Raw genomic sequence first — 27,581 nt, 5'->3', positions numbered from 1 at the left:
TGAGTCCCCTTTCCTACTTAAGAGTCCATTTGTGTGCTGTGCATAGTTTTCTCACAGGCATCTTTCCACCACCACACATGTGGCGCTGGACAAACAGAATCCCTTAGAAATTCACGTCGTTAGCTGACTCTGATTTCAAGGCAGGAGGAGCCACAGGGAATCCGCATGCCTTTTCCTGTTCCATTTAGTTTGGATGCTTAATACTTACACACACACACACACACACACACACACACACACACACACACACACGCACGCACGCACGCACGCACGCACGCACACATGCACCACTAGCAGGAAAGGAACCAGAGAGACAATATTAAGAGGCCAAACAGAGAAGGACAAGTTGCCCGTTTCAGTTTACTCTCCTACCCTGACATGTTTGGAAGATCCAGTAGCAGAGAGGCAATATAGATTATGAAGTTAATCTATCTGGGATATGAATATCCAGATGGGTGACTTTGGTTGAGTTTCTTCTTTGGGCTTCCATTTCACAGTTTTAAGGACAGAAATGATGGTGGGGGCTCCTCTATGTTGTCACAAAGCTTCAGTGAACAAAATATGTGGGCAAATACTGAGAACAAAGGGATAGCACATACCCAATAAAAGAATGATGACAGAAAACCTTACATTCTACTGCTAAACAACTGCCTCACTGTCACCTAGGAGAAATCTTTTTCTGCAACTTATAAACTCTTTGGTTTTTACCCCTGTTAAATAGATTTCTGCTGGTCAACGTCTACCTTCAGACTAGAGAACTGAGCTGTTTTGCTCCACAGCGACTAAAGCTGTGAAATAGGTCACTAAAGAAAAGACATGCATCCTGGAGCCCAGGGACTATTGTGACCTCACCACTCATACCAGAGGCCACCCAGGCCCACGAAGGGTGACCAACTTATTCGTTTGACACATACATCCTGCTAGGTCTTGTCTGGACTTCAAAGGAATCTTCCAAGGCTCATGAGGACATCTTCTCACCATCCCACGATTCCGGGGTGCTGTTGAGACAACAGACAGACAGGACACCCCAAGGTCCCTACCAATTCCCAGGAGCCCCAGTGCAAGAGAGGTCCAGATGTTAGGAAGACTTGGCTAATTGTCCTAAGAATTTGGTATGCAACGGATTCAATGACCTGATCAATTGTGGCCTGTGAGACTGGCTGGCCTTGCCCCATCTCTATAGGATGGATTGGGAGTTATCGTCACAAGCAAAAATAAGATTTCTCAGATATTATTTCCAATCAACATGAACACAATTTGAAGCCTTTACACTACAGGAAGAAGAGAAATATATCCTCAGTTATTCCCAGATTAATGGAAATGACCTTCTGTTGAGAGGAAAAATGGCACAACCATTCACCTCACCTGGAAAATGTTCGGAGACCTCGTGGTACAAAGATCTTTGGAACAAGAGCACTTTTGGTGTGTTGTGGGCATACATGCCCATGATAGTATTATTTAGCAAGGCCCAAAGAATAGCTTATTCCTGTGTTCCCAGTCCCATCCATCTGTCTGAGAGGACCCCAGCATCATCACGTTTGGCATCTGAAGAAGGAGTCTGTGATACTGGCTTTCCAATGGATTCCATTCCTTGCGCAGCCCCATCAGGATTTCTGACAACTTGAGCAGGCTAAAGTCAAACAGGCTGAGTCAGGCTTGGGATTCATCTTGAACTGTCTGAGATGTGTTTTCTTTGGAGTGATATAGGATATTCCCAAGGAAGGATGCCTTTTCTGAGCCTGAGCAGCATTCTTCTGGCCCATTGGGATGGTCGAAATAGGAGCACAGACTAAGAGTCAGGATCAGGACATTCAGAATGCAGTGGAAAGGGGATGAAGTAAGGCTCATCTGTGAAGTCCTGGGCCACAGAGGGCCGGCTGCTCTGCAAACATGGAGCTTTACCCCCAAGTCATATGCCTACCTAATTGGCAATCTCTGAGAAGTCAGGGTAAGATTGTAAGTCAGCAAAGATATCGTTTGGATTCCTACAGCTCAGGTTGCAGAAGCAAGCATTGATCCATAGCACCTGACGGGAGAAACCCGGCCCCTCTGGACACTGGAAAGTGACACTGATAGTCTTGGACTTGTAAGGGATACAGCACCTGTTGTCAGCGCAGACTCCACAGTACTTGGGCCGGTAGGTGCGTGTGCTGACACAACCCGCAAGAGTAAAGTTCACGGGCCCCTCCGGCTGGAACACAGCCAGACACTTCTTCCCGGCCTTCGGGAAAGGAAAAGGATCTTCTGTTAGTATGCTCTGGTGATGCACAGCCACCTTGCTCCCTCTGAGCACCCTGTCTCCCTTTCCCATCACTGCGCATGGCAAGCATCACCTTTGCTCCAGATTCACAGCACCCTCGAGCAAGGAAGGACCTCGGCAAACACAGCGAGGCCTAGCCACACGGCAGAGGTAAACTGAGGACTGCAGAAGGGGTTTCCATGCTGCGCTCAGATCTCACAGCCTGCAAGCTCTCTCTCCTGAAGTTTTGCCTTTTTGATGTCCACATGTCAGGGTTGCCATCACAGGAAGGCTTGCTATCTTTTAGCTAATCAAGCTTTCTAGTAGCAAGTGGCTTAGCTGGCAAGGAAGGCCACCATTGCCTGTCCCCTCTAATCCAAATCCAATGGCTCTCTCTCTCTCTCTCTCTCACCACACACACTATTATCATGCAGCATTTTCAACAGCACTGACATTACTTAAATACAAGTAGAGCCTTCCAGGAGGCTGTGGGCTCCTTCACACCCGGGCCTCTTTCTGTATCTCTCTAATATAAGTGAGTGATATAGGATACTCCCAAGGAAGGATGCCTTTTCTGAGCCTGAGCAGCATTCTCCTGGCCCATTGGGATGGTCGAAATAGGAGCACAGACTGAGAGTCAGGATCAGGAAATTCAGAATTGAGTTTGTGAAGCTAGTACACGGTAGGTACTTACTAAATGCCATGAGCTAGTATTTCTTCGGGTATATTATCAGCACCACATCAGAGCTGGGGACAGAGCACATCCAATGTGGATGGGGCATGTAGCTTTTCCAGTTGGGGTAAGCCAGCTAGGGGTAGATGATCATGGGGATAGGAGAGGAATCACGAGCCTCCTGTGAAGCGCCCAGCCTTGTGACAAATTATCTTAGCCCAGATTATGGCCCTATTTCTTTCACATTTTGCTTCTATTTCCAATCGGAAGGCACACATGAGGGCCCCGTGGCGCCTAGGGTTGGCACAGCAGAGGGAGAAGAGAAGGGAGAAAAATGTTTGTCCACCAAAGACGAGGTGCTAAATCACTTACCCCAGACCTGCAGGACAACCTTCGTTATTTCCATCTTATGAATGACTCCCCGAGAAGTTCAGTGACCGGGCTCGAAGCCAGCTATAGCTATGGATGCTCATCATGCCTATTCCTGCCCAGGATGCCTATCCTTGCTTTGGACTTACCTTGATGTGCGAGTGGATGTCCACATCACATGGCCGCAGGTTACAGAGGCGACTTTCCTGCTCTGGCCAGCACCGGGCGTTGACATTAGAGATCCGAGTTGAGATTCCGAGGCCACAGGTGGTTGAGCAAGGACTCCAGGGGCTAGTGTAGGCTAAGCAGTTCCCATGCCATTGTTCCACTGTGCCTGAAGCTGCTGAAGAGGGACACCAGGGAATCCATGAGTCTGAAGCCTCCACGGGCTCCACCAGTCCCTGCCCCAAAGTTTAGGCTTCTTGAGCCTCAGAAAGAGGCAGAGGCAAACAGATGATATGAAACTAGAGGCAAAGACACAGAAACAGACAGACAGACAGACAGACAGACTTGGGCTGTTCCTCCCCACAGGGAGAAGGAAAAGGTGCTTTCTAATTGGCAGGGAGGGGAGATTATATCCTTACCCTTTTTTCCTGACCAGGAGATGAAGTATGAAATCATGGAAGGAAACCATCTTTAGAGCCGGGGAGTTCCCTACATCAAATTCTCTTCTGTGATGGTCACTACTGACTGTCAACCCGACAGGAGCTAGACTCACCGAGGAGACAGACCTCTGAGCGTGTCTGTCAAGGGCTTTCTAGACTGGGTTAAGTTCAGTGAGAAGGTCTACCTTAACTACGGGAATGGGCTGGGCTCCCAGACCAAATGGAAAGGAGAAAATGAGGTGAGCGCCAACTTTCATCACTCTCTGCTTCCAGACTGGATGCCACGTGACCAGCCGCCACCCTGTTCTCCTGTTGCCTTTTGTCCTCTTGTTTTTATTAAAGTGAGATTCATCTTTGCATTTATTTTTATTTGTGAGTGTCTGTGTATGCAATGGGACTCCCTGGTTTAGTGAGCCCTAGTAGAAAACAGTGGGCATAGATACCCGACTATAGTCCCATTGGACTGCCCATCTGCTCTGGACTGGTCCTGTGAACATTCAGTTCCCTAGCATCTGATGGCTACCTGCTTAGCCAGGGGTGAGCAGGAGAGAGTGGTGAGCTGTGCAGGGAGACAGGCAGATGGCAGGCAAGACAACAGCCTGCAGAACGATGGGACAGACCCACGGAGAAAACCCACAGGGACAGGAAATCGGAGGAAAGGAGAGAGACGGCGGGAGGAAGGGAGGGGAGAGAACAAGACAGACAAGGAAATCAAGGAATGGGGGGGCGGGGGGGAAAAGCACACCAAACAGATGAGGGATCTACTTAGGGCAACATAGAACCCGTCACTCAGTCCCTGGAGCTGGCAGCAAACGTTACTGCTGAATGAATTTGACACAGAGAAGGCAGGCAGAGACAGAGGGATCCCAGAGGCAGGCAGTCTGGGATGAGCTGGCTGGGAGCGTGAGACAAGCTACAGGGGAGGGAGGGATTTGCCAGGGAGGATGAGAGGGTAGAAGGGCTTTGGTTTCTGGGCCTCCTCCATACCGCCGCAGGGCCTCTGTCTGGGATGGCTAAGAACTGGGTCACTGGGTCACACACAATGAGCAGGCAGCCTCTGCCTCCCCTCCACCACCCAAGGACTCTTGAGCAGATGTGCTGGAGGGAGGTTTAGTGGGAGGCGCTGCCACGCTGTCCTGAGCTACCGGGGACCAAGCCTCCGCTGCCACTGGCTCTCATCCATGCCACACCGTCTCTCCACATGGGTGACTTTGCCCCTCCTCCCCCCCTGCCCTGGTTCAAATGCCTAATTATGCATTTAGCCACCATCATCTGACTGGACGCCATCTATGTGTCCTTTATCAACCCACCTACCATCCATCCATCCATCCGTCTAACCATTCATCATCCACCTATACATCCATCCATCCATTATATTCATTCCATTAACTATATCTATCTGTCTGTCTGTCTATCAATCATCTTAAACTATACATCCATTTTCCATCCATTCTGTAACCATCTATTCTCCATGCATGGATCCAGGTTTCCACTGACTTAGCCATCCATTCATTCATCATCCATCTGACCATTCATCCATCTCTCCATCCATCCATCCATCCATCCATCCATCCATCCATCCATCCATCTACTCATCCACTTCACTTCCATTCACCAAACATTTCTTCTCTGTGTATCTATCCAAATACATATGTCTTGATGATGCAGTCCCCCCCCCCACACACTCCCGTTTATCATCTATCATATCTATTCACTAGTCTTTTCAGCCACCTATAACCAAAAACCTACACAGCTACCACTGCAGACATGGGTTGGGTACTTTCCAGGTATCTGGCAAGTGCACTGAGCTCCATAGGCAATGGTGAAAACAATCGTGTCCCTGTCCCCTCTCCTACAGCTTCCTCTTCACAGGCTTACCTAGGCAAAGCCTCATCTTTTCTCCTGATGATAGCAATGGAACCCCCTGAGTTGTCTGGGAAGTCCATCCTATACCCTAACTCTCTGAGATACTTTAGTAAGATGATAGAGGACCATACATGTCACACCAGGCTTTTATCCTGGGAACAGCCCATAAAGTAGGCAGCAAAGATGATATCATTCGCCTTTTACAGATGGGGAATTTGGGTTCCAGACAGCACACCTCCAAGGCTGTGAGCTGTGGAGTGGGTAGTGGCCTGGGGGGCTTGACTTATTAGAAGAAAATCAGAGGTCTAGGGGCTCTGTGGCATCCCGAGCCTCCACTTGTCCCTGGCCACACTTACCAAAGGCTCTGGTGTCCAGCAGCGCAGTCTGGCGTGGCCGTCTAGAGTCATCGTCACACACCCAGTGCTCACAGCACTGGCCGGGAACCCTCACATGCCGGGGCTGTCGGCACCAGAGGCGCGGGGGCCTGGGGCTCAAGCACAGTGGCGTGCAGCCCACCGTGCCGTCGATGCACGTGCAGTTGTACCTGCAGTTGGGCTGGAAGGACTCGCCATTGGTGTAGCGCACGCCATCCAGGACGCAGCCCACACCGACCACCTCTGCAAAACACAGGTGGTAGACACGTCACGTCCGAAGGTGTGGGCCAAGATACTCCCGCGCTGTTCTCCCTCTGTGTAAGATGTCAGGCCAAGACGTCACTCGTGTGAGGACGGAGGAGATGTCCCATATATCAGTTGGCTGCACACCAAGGGCAAGCAGTGGGCCGTGTGAAGAGGGACACAGCAGAGAAAGGGTGAAGGCCTTCCATGACATCAGGGACAGCCGGGGAGGGGGGGCTCTGCTGGATACCAGATGTGAGGGTCCAGCACCCTAGTGCAGGAGCACAGGCATTTTTAATCTCTATACTGTCCCCAGCACCCAGCCTGGTACGAATGAATGCCTGCCCAAGGGAGAAAGGCGTACCCAGGACACCAGAACCTGGGAATGAAAAAGTTGTCTTCCTCAGTACTGACTGTGGAGTCTGGCAGGAGCTGAAGACCCAATGCTGGACAAAGTGACAACGGTCTGGTCCTTGAAGATCTCACTACAAGGTAGAAAGACGGTCCAATGGTCATCTGGAGCGTCTGTTGGTGATGACAGCTCACTCAGGTAAGTGTTGGGGGGCAATGGAAGAGTGAGTGGGTGTGGGATGTGGGCAGGGCTGTAGGCTGAGAAAGAGTGGCCCTGCAAGGCCCATGGATGCAAGAGGGCTTTCTGCCTGCCTTCCACAAAGACTAGAACAAGACAGCATGGATAATGTCTTCCGGGTAGGGAGGACATCTGCTGTAGGTGTGTAAGGACCCGATGAAGGAGCAGTAGGCCTGTGGGGGGGGAGGGGAAGGGAAGCAGGGAGAGAGAAAGCTAAGGGGGTGTGGAGAGGCAGTGAGGCCAGATACATCTTCCTCCTGTCTCAATGGGAGATCTACAACTGTTAGTGTCTAGCACTCTTCCTGGCGAACAGTAGGCATTCAATGAGTAGCTTATGAATGAGATGGATTATATACCTCACACATACACAAAAATCTTGTACTACTGAGTGGACAATAGGCTGGAGAGGGCCACAAGATGGGATGGCACTGGGGTAGCACCCCAGCGACCCAAGCAGAGGTTGGTGGCTTCCCAGACCAAAGCAATGAGAAAGTTAAGCTTCCAGACACATTTTCAAGGAGAGTCGCAAAGACTCCCAGGAGGCAAGGAAGACTCCCAGCGCTCTGTACTCAGGTCCAGAAAGCAAGATCTTCCTTCCTCTCTGGAGGAGCTGGGAAGGGGCAGGCTAGCTCCAAGTCTTTGTTAGACATGAGATATACCTGGTGGACTTGGTTATGGAAGTTTGCCTGTGGGCTTAGGGGACTGCTAGGCAAGAGTCTACCCTTGGTGCTATGTGCTCCCTGGGGACAGCATCTGGAACTATATGAAGAGGGTCCTAGGACAGCAATGATGCCCACAGAGGAGAGGCAGTTAGGAGTGTGCAGCAGCTCTGTCCTGTCTCCTGCATTGGTGGGGGTGGTGGCTGGCCATAAGCATCAGAACATGTGTCAGGTGCACATGCTGTCAGAACCAGGGACTCTGCTGTGTGTTCCATGGCATAATTTGTTTTGTAAGGAAACACATTGTCCCTTCCATTGTATATACAGCAAAACAGTCTCAGCAAGGTGTCATCAGAGTGCAAGCTGACCAATGAGCTGTGGGCTCGGGGCGTGTGCATCTTATCGTTGCTATCATTTTCTGGATATCCAGGAAGCAGGTGCTGGCATGTATGGACACCGGCTTCTGGCCCATGATCTCACTCAGGTCTCCCAGTGATGGCTCCTTCAGGAGAGCTTTGTCTACTTCATCAGAGACAGGAGAGGTCTGGGAGAGGGAGGGATTTGTGAGCTCAGATAACATGAGTTGATGGAGAGAAGGAGAGAGTGACAGAGAAGAGACACTAAACCCACTGTCCCCTTCCTTCTACCTGACACCAGGAAGGAAGGACATGAGGGGAGAGGAAAGAGGAAGTTCAGGAAGAGGAGGAGGAAGCAGGATGCAAAGGGGCCCGTGAGCCTCAGTCACCATGCCTCTCCCTCAAACCCCAGGAAGATGTGTGTGTGTGTGTGTGTGTGTGTGAGTGTGCACATGTGTACACACATGAATGTACATCTTTGTACATACTAGTTTGTATATGTATTTGTTTACATGTGCATGTGTGTGATGTGTGCATGAGCGTGTGAGTCTGGTGTGTGTGTGTGTTGGTGGAGAGGAGACTGAAGCTTCTGCTCTGCTCCCATGGGTAAAGATGTCAGTTCAGGGCTGTGGTGTCCTTGGCAAAGCCATCCTTCTATCAGCTCAAAGGAACTCACAGAAAAACCTTTGAAGATGCTGGTACCCAGGCTACAAACATGAGACAGCCCTAGATGCTGCGGTGTTGCTCTCCTCAGGCTTGGTATTCTTTAAGGCCTTCCTGGAGTGTCCAGTGCGCAGCAAAAGCGCTACCTCTGTAGATCGGCTAATAGGGACACATGGGCCGTTGATGAGCCTACCCCACATAGATCAAGGGAGATCAGGGTAGGTGAGGATGGTGCATCAGCAGAGGTCAGACCCCTCTCTGGACACAGACAACCTGTCTACCTTTCCGGGGGACTGGTTTGGGGTGAGGGGGGAACAGCCAGCTTTGCTCTGACCTCACTTGAAAGTTCAGGAGAGGCATGGGCAGCCTTCTTACAGTTAGAAGACTTGCAGCAGAAAAGCCGCCATGCTTCTTTACTGTGACCTTCAAGCCCGCATCATCTGTGGCCTTGCTGGAGTAGGAACAAGGCTTGGGTCCTGTCACATGTCCCACGGGCCGATGGGTGGACAGAGGCACACATGTGTCACGGCCCCTGACCTCCACTAGGTCCCTACTGTATCTAAGCATGTGACAGCCTGACTTCCCACAGAGGTTCTCACTCTTCATCACAATGTTCTTATCAAGGACAGTGGCGTTTAAGAGGTCCGGGAGCTAGTCTACCAGCCCAGGAATACTTGGGAGTAGCGATGGAACTCCAGCTCTTCTTGTCTAGCCTCAAGCGCCATGCTGAGTTTTCCATTCCCTCCCTTAGCCATGTGAGGCTGGGTGCTCCTGGAATGCTTCCCTTTACCAGGGATAATAGTGGACAGGGCAGAGATGACTTTTCAGAGAGCAAGCAAAACCCACAGTCGCCACCCTCCTGCCCTCCCCTCCCTGCACAAGGCGGATTTAACGAAGATACTCAGGTGTGTGGCCCAAGGTGGGGGCAGCAAGGGACAGAGAACAGGGACTGAAAGGCCAAGCCCATCTCCTGTAAACACCATGTTCCTTTTGCCCCGGCGCTTCTTCCAGCTGCATCGGGGCGGTGTTTGGACAACCTAAATAGTGGAACCTGACGCAGAGGACACCGTGCCCATTGCCGTGTTTAGGTTGGCCTGGACACACGTTTAAAAGTTTCTTTGAACGTAGTTCTAGTGTTGACCCATCACACACACACACACACACACACACACATGCCTAGATTCCTCTTGACAGCTGAGCGTGGTGCAGGCAAGACTAGACTCTGTTCCACCTGGCCCCAGTGGCCCAGGACGGTGACCACTGACAGCCAAAGCTGGCGTTTACTGGCATGCTGGCATCTCTTCTGAGCTCCCTGGGTCTGATTTACACTTGCCTCGTCTTGACCTAATTCTCTGCAAATCTCCAGACAGGTTTATCCACACCTGGGGGTCACCCGCGAGCTAAGCTGACCATGTGCCAACCGTCTGTCTGAGTGCTCTCTCTTCTCATTGCCTGTCGGGACCTGTCTCGGTTCTTGTTTTGGGCCCTCATGGTTTCTGACATTATGTCACATTTCTGGGGAAGTAATTGGGGGACACCAGCGAACTGTGTATATGCGTGCACGTGTTTACATGTAAGTGAGCGTGTGTGCGTGCATGCACCTACATGCGTGTTTTCGGGGATGCACCAGATGTGTGTCTGTGTGAGCGCTTGTGGCGAGGCTCAAGGGTAAGAATGTACCTGAACAAAAGAGTTAAGTGTTGGAGATGGAAAGGTCAGAGCTCTGTGGAGGCTCCTTTACACACTTAACAACGGGCTGGGACATTTCATCTCAAGTCCCCGTACCTCCTGGTTAACTGTGTTTATTTCAGTGTCTGCAAATCCACATACATTGCCAGGGAAGTCACAGGAAATGAAAAAGTGTATTGAATCCTACCTTAGGTCGGGGCGTTTATTTATCTTTCCCAAACAAATGGAAAGGATCAAGGTTCCTGGTGGCAGGGAGCTAAGGGACTGTGAGGTTTGGTCAGGGTGGGGTAGTAAGATGGGGAAGACAATCTCTGGGTCCCTGAGACAATGTTTATAAGGGGGCAAGGCCTGCCCTGTAAGATCCCATTATGGGTTTGGAGATTAGTGTAATCACAGCGAACTTCCAAAATAGCTGTTAGTCAGGAGAGGAAATATTAGCTGGTCCCATATGCCTGGCCTCATGGGTGATTCTAGCACAAGGAAGCTGGCCTAGTCTCTCTGGGTTATGGGAAAAGGTAGATGACTATTTATAATGTCAGTCTTGAGCACCAGCAAGCAGAGGTCACCGGTGACTCAAGGGTTTATTTAAACAGGCCTGGACTGATGCTCAGGAAACAAATTTTTTAATTGGTGCATTGTGTAATTATGTGCAAGTTATGGTGCCAGTCTTTGAGCATGTTTTGTGACATTAACAACAAATTCCAGCAAGAGCAGAAAAACAGGAAAGTTGGGGGAAGCAGGGGCATTTATTTGATAAGCCAGAGACATTAATGTAAACAAATGAAACAAACAAACAAAGACAAGAAAGAAAATAGCCACAGGACAGGAGGCGTGGACAGGGTTTACTGACTTGTGTACACACTCCCTTATCAACAACCTGCACGGGAATCTGAAGTGTTGGGTGGGACCAGGGACTGTAGTGTATATGAGCCGGTAGCAGACTAACAGTTATGGAGGAGCCTTGATTCAGTGTTAATGGGAGAAGAGTTCCTGTATCTATAAGATATTGAGGAATGTTTCGTGTGTGTCGGGCTATCGTTCATCATCATGTTGGCTCATGTCATTTCACAAGCAATGCTCAGAGATTTCTGACTAAGGACACACAGGCGTCCAGAGAGAGGCACAGAGTCCAGAAACATGGTCTCCAGGGACTGTGGTGAGGACAGGGGACAGGAGTTGGAGCACATGGAGGATAAATACCAGTCTTCCTCCAGACACAAGGAAACCATGCACACCAAAATCAAAGAAAAACAAAGTCATTTAGAAACCCCAGAAAGAGCAGAAGGCACCGTGGAAAGGGAGAATTCAAACATATATACTTCTTAGGTTACCGTGTACACAGTCAGAACATACATAAATAATAGTCATTATTATGTAGTCGAAAATTAGAACAAGGACATTTGGAAGATGACAAAGGTATCTCCCAGTGCGGGGGAAGCTAGGCCAACAACTACCATGTAGGGGAATTAATAAATGATCCAAAATCAGTGTAGCAAACCAATCAAGATCTAGCAGAAGACATTGCTGTAGAGGTAACTATAAAAATAGAGGGCTAGCAGCTAAAGGTAATGGTGGCAACTGGTGACTTCAGTTTTCATTATTTCACGGTCACTGGCTTGTCTTAAGCATATTATTAAACATTTTAATTTAAAGGGTCATTAAAATATCTCAAGTATGGCAGTGATTCGGTGTTAAAAGGCCGTTGGGCATCTGTTGAAGAGTTGTATCTACCGAGAGAAGGGAACCAGGGTTGAGTATTTCTTGGCGGAATTTCCTTCCTCGGGGGGGAGAGGGGGAGGTCTCTTGTAGGGGAAGAAAGCAAGACACAATGAGATCTTAGGAATAAGAATAATGCCGTTATTGCTCTCTCCCCAGGATGACCTCATCCTGTGGCTTCTAACTGGACTGGTCTGGCGTATGCTTCCTACCAAGCTCAGCCTGGCCAGATGAAGGGCTGTGGGTGTCCGTGGGCTGGAGCTGCGGTGCGGGGGCAGTTGGAAGATACGGAGGGTCTCACTTACGTGCACACACTCCTATTGCGTACCTCGGCCGGTCACCACTGTAATCGCAGTAGAGGCCCCGGTGTGGGTCACAGATGGCAGCCTCTGTACAGTTGTCCCCAGCTGCTGGGCACATATCTTACAGCACTCACAGCCATCTGTGATAAGGCTCACGCCCAGTGGGCAGTGAGGTGGGGACTGCGGGCATTCACATGGCCACTTGCAGAATTCAGGGCGTGCAGTTGTGTCCTCCGGTGGCACTGGAGTGAAAGTCATGGTTACGGGGTTGGTGAGACGGCCTGCGGAGGAAGGGGGAGATGGGAAGGGGTTGTTGAGTCCATGGTTTCCAAGCCTGAATGGCTGTGATTGTCTTTCCATGTTCATTGCGTTTAGAATGGTTCTTCCTTACGATCAAAGTTCAGAGGAGTCAAAACAGTTCCCAGCCTGTGAAGTTCTGGAGCCTGGCACCCACCTTAGCCCACCTTGGCTTCCTTCTTTCCTTGGCATCTCAATAGCCCAGCAGTGTGTGTGGCACTGAGCTCCGGGACAGGGAGCCCAGGATGTGGGCAGTGCTGACAGGCTGATAAGTTTCGCTGCTGGAGAGTTGCTCACAACCCACAAGTATTGCTCCCTTTTGCAGCTCCAAGCTCTTACTCTGCTGAGCTGTCTGTGCCTGGTAGAGTCAGATGGTGTGTGTGTGTGTGTGTGTGTGTGTGTGTGTGTGTGAGCGCATGTGTGCATGCATGGATGCATGGATATGTGTATGCATGTGTGTGCATCTGTGTTGATGTGTGAGTGTGTGGGTGTGTATGTTTGGGTGTGTGTAGTCCAGAGGACATTCTCAGCTGCTTGCCTAAGGCGCTGCACACCTTGTTTTTTGAGTAAGGGTCTCTCACTGGCCTGGAACTTGCTGCATCCAAGCACAAGACCTTTCCGATGCTTGCAATCTCTGTAATCCAGTCTCCTGCCCACCCAGACCCCATCTGGGTTTCTTGCTCTGCACTAGAGGAGACTGGGACACCTGCACCCTGTAGTTATTTCTGGCCTGTTCCAGCCATTCGACAAATGTTTGCTGAGTTTGCGTGTAGCCTTCTCCATGTTTTAGACACTTAAAGGTAACATTTAGTAGGTGCTGTACTTGAAACTCATGCAACACAAACAAGCTTTGGGGGTTATACACCATAGGATAAGACGGTGGTTGCTGTGGAAAGGGCAGAGAGGAGCTCTGGAACTTGGGACAGGAATTGCTCTCACTTAAGGGGACCAGAGATGAACTACTGCGTCAGTCTGACCTGCGGGGTCTGGACCTGAAACATGACAGGTGCACAGATACTGATGCAAAGAAAAGAAGGCACTGAAGGCCAGCAAGGTGACCCTAGTGGGCCTGTGTCACCTGTAGCCTCCATTCAAAGCCAAGCCACATCACTTCCAGGCTTAAGTCAGGGCCCAGTCTAGAGCATCCTTTCCCTGCCTCAGGACGCCCTCGGCGTCCTTCCCTCGGGCTGCTCTCTATGACCCACTGTGACACTCAGAACCCTCAGTCACGAGGTGCTTGCAGTGTGCATGGAGCGACTGACTGACTGCCTTGTTGGGGACAGAGACAGCGCCTTCCCCGTTAGGTCTTTGTCTCTCTGCTTGAGTGTAATGCAGTGTTCGCAGTGAGGCTCTCCGGGTATTGAGTGGGGGGTGGGGTGGCCGCGGAGTTCTGGTGTACACCATCAGACCCCCGCCCCAGTCTATCTCAAGTAAGCAATCTCGGGGGGCAGCCTTCATTCTAGGTACGTGCCTAGACCTCCCAGGCATCTGGGTAGGGGGGTTTAGAAGGCCTTCTCAGACTTAACAGAAGCACTGGGCAGTGTCTGGCTAAGCAAAACTTACTTTGGACCAAGTCTTGGCCGTTGGTGCCATCTAGTGGTGACAACACTCCTGGCTACCCCAAGCAAGAAGCGCAATGCCATCCCTCTGCACCCCAGGTTACTCCAGGATTATCTGAGGTGTAGGGCTACGAGCCAGAACTTAGTTCAGATTTCCACCGATCGACCCTTTGTTGCACACAGGAACGCACAGATGACTGGCAGGGGACTTCTGCCTTGAAGATAGGCAGTTCAGACGGCGGAAAAGCACACTGGCTAATGAATCCTCCCATTCTTACCGAACACCTACTGTGTGCCAGGCCCTGCCCTGTGATGGGCTTGGAGGAAGCAGCATTGCATAGTCCCTCCCCTCACTAACGCACGCCCAGTGGTGATGTGTACATGATAATTGCAGCAAGGTGATGAACGCTTCCGTGACATCATTCACTCAACTCCTTTCATTTGTTGACTCGGCACAACTTTAGCTTTCACAGTGTGCTGGGCGCCAGGCTGGGTGCTGAAGTAGGAGAAATGAACAGGCATCCCTGACTCCAGGAGGGTGTGCATCTGTACCTGTATCCCATGCGTGTTCAGGTCCCCATGGATGTCAGAAGAGGGCACCAGATCCCCTGGAGCTAGACTCGTAGTGGTTTGTGAGCCGGTGGACATGGATTCTAGGAACCAAACTCCAGTCCTCTGGAAGAGGGGCAGGTGCTCATAACCGCAGAGCCAGCTCGCCAGCCCCTCCCCTGACACTTAAGCAATGGACTCATCTGTCCTTGCAGGTGAGTGAGGAAACCAGGAGGACTGTGCTACAGGGGCCTTTGTTGGCCAAAGAGATCAGGACTTAGTGAGTCTTGCACTCAGAATACAACCAACAAGGCTATCACCATCAGGTGGAGGCAACAGCTGTGCAGGCAAGCTCAACAGCTTGCAACACTTAGCCTCCAATGGTCGGGGAAGTGAGAGCCCTGGGTGAGGTGGGGGGATGGGGAGAGTCTCCTGGTGACCGGAAGGGAGGAGCATCCCTTTGGGCTCTTTAAGGTGCCACAGGATCTCCAGAGACACCCTCCTTCTGGGATACACTGCCCCAGATCCGTAAGACCTTGTTCCTGAACTTCTACTTCCCTTGGGATCCTGTCTCTGCTTTTCTGAGCATGATCCCTGCCCCCTCCCCAGAGAGCCCTGGCTGTCATCCTCTTGCACACGAAAGGGTCAACATGCCTATGCTGAAAGTAGATGCATCTGTGCAGACACAATGCCCTAGGACCCTTGCTACTCTTGAGGAAGAAAGAGGAAAAGAATCATCAAGTAAGGAGAATGCTGGCTAAGAAGGGCAGAGACATGAAACAAAAATAAAAAGGCCCGGTCTCTCCAAATTGAAGTTGCTCACATAAAACTGCTTTTACAATGTGCTTCTGGCACCAGAGCCTGCAGATGCTACTGTGTTAATGGGAAGACAAGGAAAAAGTGGCATGCCCAAGATGCCTCCCAGACACAATGCACAGTCATAGCTGGCCTACCCTGCTCCGCGGCTGAAGGCCTACCACCCTCTACACTCTGAGACCCTCTCTCTGCTCAGGTTCTTTAGCAGAAGCAAAGCCTAATGGAACTTCCTTAACTTTCTTGCCCATCAGAAGAATCACCTTGACAGCAGAGTATGTTGGTGACCTATCACTGTCTCCAAAGGCTCAAACTTAGCCTCTGGGGAAAAGACTGCACAGCAAGGCTGTTCTGGCTAGTTCTGAGTGCAGCCACCACCAATATGGATGCCCTGACCCTGACTGAACTCTCTGGATTCTTCTAGACAGGCCTGAGTTGGCCCATAGTCCTTGCCATTCCTAAGACTGTACAAACAGTGGGAGCTAGGGGAAGGGCAGGGCCTCGGTCATCTTCCTGCTTTACCATGAAGTTCTTGTGTCTCAACGTGCCCTATACAGAGCGACCAGACAGAGCTGTGGGGAATAATCCTTCTTTCACCCCTCAGGACAAAATGTTGTTAGGCGATGGGTAGAAATTCATCATAGCCCTCGAGAGTTTGCTAAAGTGCCTGTCCCTAAGAGTGCCACACTTTTGGACAAAGCAGACAGTGGGTAGACAGGGTAAAATCTCTGCGGTCATGCAGGAATGCCTAGGCTGACTGGAGCTGAGAAGGGATGATGTCCAGACTGAATATGCATTTGTGACATACCGTTTACAGGTGAGACGTGAGTAAGGGAGGGGGCAGCGTGGTCCGCCACTCCAGATGGAGCCAGAAACTGAGTCAGTCTCTGGACTTCACACAGGGGGATTACTCCGTTTTTTATAAAGGTGGCAACAGGGACATGGGACCAGAAAACGGAGCCTTCTCTGGGGGACCCAGTGATGTCCTTAGGACATGAGTGGTCCAGTGGTGACAAGGTACAGGGAAGTGAGGAGCCACCATGTAACAGCCTCCCATCCTTACCGCCAGCAGGGCTGCGCACTGGGGATGGTCATCCCCCCCATTTATAAACGGGTGGTGGCAGCAGGGCCCTCCATCAGTCCTGATGAGAAGTGTTCTCCCCAGGGGAAGAAACGAAGGCTCGGAGAGCCAAAGGAACCTATCTGAGTTTTCACTGCCTGTGAACCATGTATGATGCTGGTGCCTCCCCAGGAGCACGCATTTGTCATTGCTAGCTGACCCACGGTGGAGCACCTAGGAACAGCATTCCACCCTACCCCTGATATTCTCTGAGCATTGCCCAAGTTGTGAGCATTGCTCTGAAACCTGTGACACTCAGGAGGTTTCCCCTTGCTGGACGAACGGATGTGCAGTTTGTCATTGCACCACACCCTCATCCATCCATTCACATTCATTCATTCATTCATCCATCCATCCTTTCTTTCTTTCTTTCACCTTCCCACCACACTTACATGATGGGAGATGTCATTCTGTAAATATGTTTCTCTTATTGGTTAATGAATAAAGCACTGTTGGCCAATAGGAAAGCAAGATAGGCGGGACTAGGAGACAAGGAGGAAAGAGGAAGTAGTGAGGAGGAGTCAGGATGGAGGATGGAGAGAGCAGAACGCCGGCCCCTCTCTTCGGTAAGATGAGACCATGTGGAAATACTTAGATTAATAGAAATGGGTTAATACTTAAGACAGAGCTAGTTGGTAAGAAACAAGATATTGGCCAACAGCATTATATCAAATACAGAGTCTCTGTGTGTTATTTGGGGCTGGCGTGGCAGTGGGACCAGACTGGTGGGAAAACCTTACTCCTAACACTTACGCACTAAGGCTCTACTCAATATCTGGAACCTGGAGGGACAAAGAATGGACTACTACAGGATTTTAATGCAACAGGGATCACCCTCGGTTCCAAAGGGCCCCAGAAGAGGAGAGACTAGCTGCATCCACTAGTCCAGCAAGGGGAACCCTCCTGAGTGCCCACAGGCTCCAGGGCATGCTTGGGCAATGCTCAGGGTTGAGAGCCTGACTGAAGCCTTTGAGGTGCTGTGCCTACATGTTCCACGAGGGGTCAGTGTCAAGGCAAGAATGGAAGAGCACATCTCCAGTGAAGGGGATCTGGAGGGAGTCTAGAAGCAGAAGCTGAAAAGAGAGGTTCTGAGGGGAGGTGAGGGCCAGTGCGAGTCTGGGCCCAGGCTAAGGCACGCGCACTACAGGAACCTGTGGCTCCCTCTGCTGTGTTTTTTGATCCTTTGGAGGGCACCACTTTTCCAGGGCCTCCTGGGAGCTTCTGGACATCTGCTCCTCTAGACCACTGTGTGGGAGGATCTTCACTCCAACCCTTGCCGGCCTGAGTCAGGCATGAAAGATGGTCCTTTCCCCTCAGGCCCCCAGGTTGCACATTCAGGAGGTTTTTCAGGGAGCAAAGTTGCCCCAAGTTTTCACTCCAGCTGGCTAGGGGTCAGGACAAGGAATGTGGAAGACTGTAATTTTCCTTCCGTCAATTTTACACACTGCGTCTTGGGAGCCTCTGGCTGGAAGAGGCAGTTTTGCGTGGAGAGGATAAAGGGAACAAGAGATAAAGACATTTCCAAACTATAAGCACGTACTCATCCACTCATCCTTCAGATTTACACAGAGGCACAGTGAACAGTATAGGGAGCCCAGCCCTTGAGAGGGTTACAAGGATTGTGAGTTCTAGGCTTGCCTGGGATGTATATCAGTACCCAATGTCAACGGTAAAGGACGGTGAACTTAGAGCCTCTATTAACCTTCAGGTGCAATTGCTCATTGCAAGCTCTAGCCCCTCCCTTCTGAGGAGACAAGAGTGGAGAGGACCAAGGGAGGGATGAGGGCAGCCACAGCCTGGCAACAGCCACCTCAGGGCTTTTCATGCTGAGACCAGGGTGGTTTCTTTTAGCAGTTTTAAGAAGCATCACAATAAACCCAGGCAGCGGTGACACACATCTCTAATCCCAGCACTCTGGAGGCAGAGACAGGCGGATTTCTAAGTTCAGCATTCTTGCTTTGGTACTAAGTCTGGAAGCACTAGTTTCTGCCTGGGCCTCTTAGCTACTGAGTCAGGTTCTCTTTCAACATTTCCACACCCCTCCCCGGCAAGCCATTTCCCCTGTCCATCCTCCCCATACACAATGTGCTCAGCTCACACCAGGCTTGGCCCGGCTTTATGGGTCACAGCAGAGCCGGTCCTCAACGCCTACAGTGTACTAGAATAGCCGTTGACAAGACCAGCAGGTGGCGTGCTAGTTCAGGAAGGAGTGTAGCATGAGCCAGGCCTGTGGAGGGCACAGCCCAGGGTTGAGGAGCCCAGGTGGCTCGAGGATGAGGATTAAGAGGTGTTAAGCTCTGTAGTGTGAGCAAAGGTGAGGCAGGTGTAGTTAGTTCTAGCCGGGTGACGTGATCCCTTTCACTAGACAAGGATGAGGTCTATTGGGAATGTCTATATCTACTTTGGAGACACGAGGAAGGTTTCTTGGAGGTGTCCCAAGTAGATAGCACTCATGGCATGGAGTGGACAGGCTGGGATAGGAGAGCAGTCCATATGGAGGACTGGGAAAATGACCAGGAAATAGTTTCTAAAGTGAACAAGGTAGTCATGAAGGGTGAGCCTGAGAAACGTGTATGGGCAGGGGGAGCTGGGTAAGGGCCCTGCTGTGCCTACCAAGATGGTGGAGACGCCCTAAGGTCAGGTCGGGATGGCTGTGCTTAGGACAACGGGGACAGCTGTGGATTTGCAAAGGAGACTGAGACTGGAGAAACAGCCCAAGGAGCCAGGGAGAGGAACAGGGACCAGAGGGGTGTCTTGGAACAGGGACGCATTGGTTTGGGCAGCAAGATTAGCAGCTCTCAGCGGGAAGGCAGGTAACTCCTCCCCACCCCGCCCACACCTATGAAGATTAGCCAGTGAGAGTCCTGCAGCGTGTTCAGTGGTGGCTCGATCCCCAGAAGGAACATGCGGGTTCTAAACAGCTTCTGTAGGAAGCAAGTTGAAGAGTCAAGTCTGACATCTCCTGGCTTTCACATGAAGAACATGAGCTTAGGGGGAAGTGGTGCACCAGTGTTGCGCAGCTATTCAGGAAGCCTGACGTTCTACTAAGGACAGGGTTGATGTTTAGCTTTCTTAACTATTCCTCTATCCTGCAAGGCCCCCTGAACTCTCTAGCCCCCGGGCAAGCTCACAGCCCCCTTTCCTCCTCTTCATCCATAGACTAGAGGCAGTCCCTGGAGGATCCCTTAGGGCCTGGCCTCTGTCCTCCCCACCCGCTGCTCCCAGCAGATCTGCAACACTGGAAACCTTGCCTGAACTTGCCTCCAGATCCAGACTGGTGGGCTGGCCAAGATCAAATCTCACCCCTGGAATGCCCATTATCCCCTTCCAGGGGCCCAGATCCCCTCCCCCCAGCCTCCTTCTCCTTTTAGTGTATGGAAAAGAGGAGGAAGAAGGGGAGGAAGTTAGGAAGACAGGGGGGGGGTTGGGAAAGGGGAGCACTGGCCCATGAATGTCAGGAAATCAGTGTGGGAGCAGAGACTGGTTCATATCATCCGTTGTTTTAAAGTCCAAAGCAAGCTTGAGTTATCAGGAAGCCATCTTCCAGGCAGGCAGGAGCCTTGCTTTCCCAACCACCTAAGGCAGACCCCATGCAGGCTGCCCCTGCTTCCCAACAGAACAGGGGCTATTGCCCCCTGACGCAGCTTTTCTGAGACACACACAACCCTACAAGCATCCTCAGTATCACCATCACCATCATCACCACCAGCTCTACCGTCACCATGACTACCACCAGCACCTTAATCCCCGTCATCATCGTCATCTTCACGATTTCCGTGGTCACCACCATCATGATACCGTTAACCCTCGACTCCCTATCGCTATTACGCTCCCTTACCACTGTCATCACCAGCAGCAGCAACCCCTCACCAGTCTTCAGCTCTTGCGATGTCCTGGTGTGCTCCCCTGACTGTTCTCAGGGCCGGAGACCTGGCAAACGGGCTTTGGAACCTTCCCTATGCGGGAGCCCTGGACGGCAGGCACTGTCCTGCTCTGCGCATGTACAGTAGTGAGCCCCGAGTCCCCCGTAGTGCCTGCCTGAAGCCTGGGCCTCCACTTGCTTGGGATCCAGCCCTGCTGCTGGGACAATGGGACTCTTTGCTGAGTGGGCAGGCCTCATGTTCGCTGTTTCACCCCTTCCCTCCATCTACTCCACCCTCCCACCATCCCTGGAATCTAGTGTGAATGTTTAAAGGGAGACTTTCCCCTTTAAGGGGACAATGCCCGGCTCAGAACCCTCCCAGAGGACCCTTCCTCACCAAACATTGAACCTCTGTGTCCATTTGCCGGCCACAGACAGAATTTTCTGGTAGCTATATCAGAAGGAATCGGAAGCAAGTAAAATTGACGCCAACTGTATGTTTTGTTGAACACAAAACGTGGTCTAACTGTACCCTGTCAACAGGGTGAGGGTAGGAATTAGAGTCTGCTAACCCTGCATTATCTCCACTGAACTCTGTAATCCAAAGGACCACGCAGCATGGATTCAGGGGCCAGTGGCTACAAAGGGCGGTGAGGGTCTGGACCTCAGCAGGCTCGCTCTGTCTTCTCAGTGGGCGGTGCTCCAATGTGTTGCTTTACATGGAGGCTAAAGTAGCATACCAGAACCAAGTGGGCCTCTTATCTCCTTTGTGGCTGGCAAGTGGAGTATCCGTAGTGTGCTGACCATAAGAGCTGGCATGCCAAAGTGTAACTGAGACCTTACAGTCACTCTCCCAACCCTGAGCGGCTTCTATGGCTGTGGTAGCCAAGCCCCTCTGTGGCTCCTCCCCTGCTCTCCATGGAGCCATTTTGGGGAGACAGTGGGGGCATCGCATGGCAGGTTTCAGGGTTAGCGTGTGCCCCAGGTCCCAAGCAGCCTTGGAAGTTACCTGTTCAGTTGTTCTAGACGAAGCTGTTGCTAAACCCTGCGTTCTGTTGTGTGTGTGTTTGCCAAATGCCCAGCACATAGGTGGGGCACATGACTGTCGAGGTTAGGATGGAGCAGCCCTCCTGAGACCCATCCCTCGACAAATGTCATACTCCAGGGGGCCAAACTGTCTGTCCGTAGGCCTCCCAGCAGCTCCCGGACACAGATTTTAAGGCCCCCCCGAAGGGCTCTGGTCAGGGGTGGGTGGGTAGGGATGGGCAGAGCTGCTGACTCATCCCTTGCACAGTGCTTATGTCTGTGGGTCCTGCTTGCTTTCTCATTTAGAGGAAAGATTTCATCACATACACAGGTCCCTGGCATTTTGTAATGGGTTCTGGGAACAGAGAATGAATTTGCATTCCCTTTCCAAACAGTGAGCTCTTTCCCTTACCCTCCCCCCCCACCACAAACACAATTGTGTGAACAGCCCACACACATGGACAGGGTGAGAAGATTCGGCCAGTGGCAGAACCCAAATCACAGCCTACTAATCCTGGAAGACATTGCCTCGTCCTCTCTCATCTCTCACTCCAGCAAGTGTGGATGCCTCTAGCCTTCATCCTCACCAACCCGCAAGCTCTTCTGGGGTCTGTCTAGCCTATATGTATTCAATTTCTGTATAAGGAGTCAGAGCAGTGTAACACTTCATTGAAGAATGCTGCTCCTGAGTTCGAACGTCACTTCCATGGACCGTTAGCTGTGTGGCCTTGGGCAATTTGCCTAACCTCTCTGAGCTTCAGTTTTTGCATCTGCAAAGAGGGATGGTTACTTTTTTGTTATGATGACAGGGATTCTAGAGATGCTGAGCATAATAGATGTTGATGGTACTGAGGCAAGTCTTTCGTCTCCCTCACAGGCATGACACATGGGTGGGTATTACAGGACACACAGTCCCTGGGAAGGCTCAGACACTCTACCTCCTTCCTTTTAGCAGGTGGATGCTTAACACTTGTCCAAGAAAGAGAAAACAGATCAAACACACTGCTCCTCACACTGAGTGTCAACCATAACACTGCCGTAGGCACGTACGCACGCATCCTGCCGTACTGTGCCGGGCTTGGTGTCTGAGCTCAGGATCTGCCTCCCTCACGTTTGATGCCCCTCCCCCTGCAGCTGGTCTCTCCCTCCTGCCCACGGCCCATTGAGTTCTATGCACATCACAAGGCGGCCCGAGTCTCCTCCCAGCCCACTTCCTCAGAGCCTTGTTGGCAATTCTCTCTTCCCACATACTTTTCCTTCCATATGGCCAATGCATGTCATTCTTTCCACGGGGCCCCTGACCCCTTGCTGGATTTGAACTCCCTTTCTGTATTAGTTCTGGAGGATGCCATGTGTGGAATTTGGTCATAAAGCCAGGCACTGGATGCTGGGCAGGGCCTCGCTTCCTTACGGTCAAGGATCCTGTGTGTGGTGTTTAGGGGTTGTGAGGACATCCTGGGACATCCAGACCTTTGTGTGAAGAGGCCTCGAGTCTCCTAAGAGGATGGGGTGGGCATCCTGGGAGCTTTTGTTGGAGGAGCTCCCTGCTGTTGCCAGGTCCCTCCGGACTCTGGATCTCTGTGCTGAGAGCCTCAAAAAGCCCTGTCTCTGTCTCCCACTGTCCTCCAGCTGTGGCAGCAGCTGTAGTGGCAAGTGAGCAGGCTCCAGTCAGTGCAGGACTTGCCCTGAGCTTCTCTTATCCCCTTACCCTGACTCCATCAGCACCCGGCCCTCCCAGGCCCGGCCACCTGCAGGCTCGCACCCAGTCCCATCCAGTCCCAGAGGAGGAGGCAGGCCTAGTTCCTTCCTTCCCGGGCTCCAGACTAGGCATTGCTTGGAGGACCAACCGGCGAGGCCGTGGCCACTTACTCATCCCTGACCCCTGCAAGTCCCACGTCAGTCACTCCAAACCTCTGTTTCCTTCTGGCTATCGTTTGTGAATAGAGCTGGTGTTACTTTTTTGTAGGGTTAGGTGCTGGCACCAACAAGCACCATGTAAGAGCTGGAGGACTTGGGCACAAATTGGACAGGTTCATTCTCTGCATGCAACACCTCAAGGTGGGTAATCCCAGTCCCAGCCAGGTCTCGTCCTGAGCTGCAGTACTCACAGACAGGTAGCTGAACCCTGACCGTGAACAAGTATGTTAATCCCCCCCCTCCAAGAAATCCTTGTGGCAATCCCATAACAATAGCCTTGCACCTCCCACGGTTCTTGGTCCTCATGTGGGACTCAGACTCTGAAACCGCCCAGCCACTAGCTCTGCTGCCCCAGGCTGCCTCCCCTCTGCCTGGCCGTCCACCCGCTGCCCCCAGCAGCTCATCCTCTTGCCCAGCCACCCCCACGCTGCTCCAGCAGACTTCCCCTACATTGCCACGTGTCTCCTTCCCCCTGGTTCTTGAGGGTGCAGACCTCTGTCGCTCCCTCTGGACCCAGGTGGGAGAGAAGTCTCCAGATGCCTTCTGGGAATGGCAGGATAGGAACACCCCCGCTGGACAAACCATGGAGGGACACAGGACTTTGAGGTGGCATCTGGCACAGCTCAAAAACCCCCGAATGCAGCATGCTTAGCGGGAATTTGTTGAAGGCAGGCATGCTCCTTCCTAGTTTTCCTTGGGGTTTCCCAGCACCTCTCCTCTTGGGAGCTCTGATGCCCAAAGTCCTGGGCTTTTCAAACTCACAGGCTCTGGATGTCCCCAACAACCCCTCATCGTGTGCTGTTCTGAATGGACGAGTGATCCACCCCAGATCACACAGCCAATCCCGGGGGGTGCTGATCCCCAACTCCCTGTGTGGAGACAGAGGAAAGCAGGCTGACTGTCTTGAGGGCTGCTCCTCCTGCCCCCACTCCAGGAGCTTCTCCTCACCCCAGCTGTCCTCTCCCCTCTCTGCCCACCCCTCCAAGCCATCTTGCCTTGACCCTCAGTACCAGGGAGCAAGGGGTCAGGTCCCCTCACTGATCCTTTCCAGGCGGGACTCACCGTGGCCAGGACGTTGCCCGCCACCAGGACTGCCGCGGCTGCCAGCGTCCAGGGCAGGAGCCACCTCATGCCTGGAAGTCAGTGGCACAGGAGCTACCTTTCAGCCCAGAGAATGCAGATGCCTCCTGAGGGAGCTGGGCCAGGACTGGGCTGGCCCATCAGAGCGGCAGAGAGCCTTCCTCAGCACCCCCCTCCGGGGGGGGCGTAGAAAGCTGCATCTGACGTCAGGCCAACAGACTAGCCCTGCGTTTTCCTCTAAAAAAACTTTTCCTGCTTCTCTCCCTCTCTCTTTTTCTTCCCTCAGTCCCCACCTCCAGCCCGGCTTGGCCAGCCTCCCTGCTCTGACAGCTCTTAAAGGGAAAGTCCCAGGACTGATTTCACACAGGGAGATGAATTCTCACCCAGCATCCAGCATCCAGTGTTCCAGAGCGCTCAGACTCTCAGGGCAGGAGGGAGGAAGCAGGGAGGGGGTGCAGGCTGGAGGGGGGGATGCTGGACAGTGTGGGGCTTTGCCAGGGTTCGGGGTGGGGTGGGGAGGTCTCCTCCTTCTGACTCACTGGTCTCTTCCCGTGGGCTAGCCTTTCTTCACTCAGCTGCCAGCAAAGAAGGTTCCCAGTCCACCCAGAAATGCCAAGAGTTTACCCCTGGCATGCTTGGAGGTGTGAGCTATTGGCGGGGTCTGCAGGGCTCCTCACGGCTGTGGACACTGGTGGCAGGTCCTCTCCAGCGGGCTCTTCAGCCAGGACTCCTGAGTCCATTAGCCTGCCTTCAGTGTTGTTGGATAGTCTTACTCCTGAAGGGATGAGGTTCCCGGCCTCGGTCCTTTCTAGACCCAGTCAAAGAAATCTCATGTTTGCATCCGAAGTGACGGGAGCAGGGGGTCTTCTGAAGATCCAACTCCACTTTGTGGAGTCCCAGCATCTCTGCACACACCCTGTCAGCCGCCAGCCTCGGCTTCCCCTCTGACCTCTGGGATGTTCCTGCATCCCAGAGAGATCAGAAGCCGTCCTCAGACTGGCATTATGGTTGGTGGGTGTGGATCATCTCCTGGGTATGGCCAGCCAAAGCTGGTCGGTCCGGGGGGTCCTCTCTCCCTTTTAAGTATCATTCCCTGTGTTCCCGTCCCCGACCCTGCCAGACCTCCTCACTGCTGCTTTGCTTGCCTCCTACTCAGTAGGAAGACACCATTCTTGTACAATTCCCTTCCTTTCCTAGCAGTTCTTCAGCAGGGGATGCTGCCTGTTTGGCTGTGCCCACACAAGTCATTTGTGATCACCACAGATATGGCCCCCAAAGGTGACTATGATGATGATTCAGGGTTCGTTAGTCATTCACTCAGGTTGGGCCTCTGACCCAATTCTAGCCAGTGAGATGTAAAAGGAAGTCTAAAAGGGACCTCATTTCTAAAGAAAGAGATTTCTCCAGTCATCTTTCTGGTGTGTAAATGTGATGGCTGGAGCTGGAGCAGCCATTTTCATATAAGAGCAAGGTTGATACTGATGAAGAAATCTGGGTTCCTGGGTCCTCTTGTTGACAAAATGAATCAGCAACCCATGGCCTTAGCCACAGGTACTCAGGAATTTTGTTCTTTGGAGGCAAACCATATTAATTGATATTTGAGAATTGAAGAAAATCATGTATGTAGGCAAAGGGACACAAGTGTGGGGCCTTGAGACCAATCACCTCTATAGCTTATAATGTCCTTCTCATTAACTCATTTCATTGCTTCTGTAGCTGGGGCCCCTCAAGACCAGTGTGCTGCCAGGGGACATTAAAGACTCCCCCTAAGTCCGGGGAACCAGTGGATCATTTATGGCCTTTTGACAGACAACAGGCACGGGCATGTCACATGCCATGGGCCATGTCACAGCTCCCTCTGTGCTGTGACCAGGCAGAGCAAGCTCAGAGGTGCTGGGCAACTTCAAGGCTCACATATCCGAGTGCCCTTGTTGCTGACATGCATACTGTCAGAAACAGATTTCCTAAGCCACCCGGATCAGCCCTCAGCTCCTTGAGGACTCCACATCTCCAGCCTGCCAAGCTGAACCCCCAGAACACAATGCTGCACAGCTCCTTCCTCTGTATGAGGCCGTCTCCTTCCCTGTGGCCCCATGAACCCTGCTTCTCCTCATCCTTAGGGGCAGCCAGCTCTGTGCCTTCCCTGTCCTGTGTCTCCATCAACCTCCCAGAAGCTGTTTCTTTAAAAATGCTCACTGAAACGCTCTATCTTTAGAGAAACTGAGGCCCAAAGAACGGATATCAGGCATGAATTTCACTGTAAACAAGGAGCAGTTTCCTGAGTATAAATTCTGGTACCAAACCCTGGGCATACGTGGGGTTTTGACCCCAAGTCAATGGTGCAGGCATCTTAGCCTTCTCTTCAACATCTACTTCCGCTCGCACTCTCTAATCGCTTTTTCTTCCTAGCATGTGGCTCCTGATGGGTGCCTCAATGTCCATCATGTTTGACTTTCAGGTCTTGGCCTCATCTTGTTCTCTAGTGAACGGCCTTCCTATACGTTCTAGTTCCCCTAGTGGGGGCCAGAAAGCCTCTCACCTTTTAGGAATAAGTCTCAGGACTTGGGATTCAGGGACTCATTCTCTGGCTATCATCGTAGCCATGCTGCCCCATGTGGATTGATGGATGGACCAGTACTGCCTGAGGAGAGCTGGGCTTGAATTCCTGCACCAATTTCAGCTCTGTGGCCCTGGAGAAATCACTCGGGAGTTCCCTGTGCTCGCCGCTTCTTCGTGGTTCTTGATACTGAGAAAAGTGGTGATGGAGTGTGGTGGTGATGATTATGGTGATGATGGTGATGTTGTGGTGGTGATGGTGGTAGTGGTGGTGGATGGTGGTGGTGGTGATGAGTGGTGATGGTGGTGGATGATGATGCTGATGGTGGTAGTGGTGGTGATGGTGGTGGTAGTGGTGGTGATGGTGGTGATGATGGTGGATGGTGGTGGTGGTGTGGTGGGGGTGGTGGTGATGGTGGTGGTGATGGTGTTGATGATGATGCTGATAGTGGTGGATGA

At 51.9% G+C, this 27,581-nt stretch overlaps 1 protein-coding gene across 1 annotated transcript; it reads right to left on the bottom strand.

The window, feature by feature from the left end:
• Nucleotides 1–832: 832 nt before the first annotated feature.
• On the bottom strand, nt 833–24,745 carry LOC127214486 (CCN family member 4-like). The gene is given in 7 exon segments (XM_051174886.1): nt 833–2,221; nt 3,431–3,624; nt 6,109–6,369; nt 12,347–12,448; nt 12,451–12,606; nt 12,609–12,624; nt 24,549–24,745. Coding segments are annotated over 7 exon segments (1,098 nt in total). The 5' UTR covers nt 24,618–24,745; the 3' UTR covers nt 833–1,921.
• Nucleotides 24,746–27,581: the final 2,836 nt, after the last annotated feature.

Source organism: Phodopus roborovskii, unplaced genomic scaffold, assembly GCF_943737965.1.
Source record: "Phodopus roborovskii unplaced genomic scaffold, PHOROB, whole genome shotgun sequence".
Lineage (NCBI taxonomy): Eukaryota > Metazoa > Chordata > Mammalia > Rodentia > Cricetidae > Phodopus > Phodopus roborovskii.
This window is presented reverse-complemented; position numbering and strand designations above follow the sequence as displayed.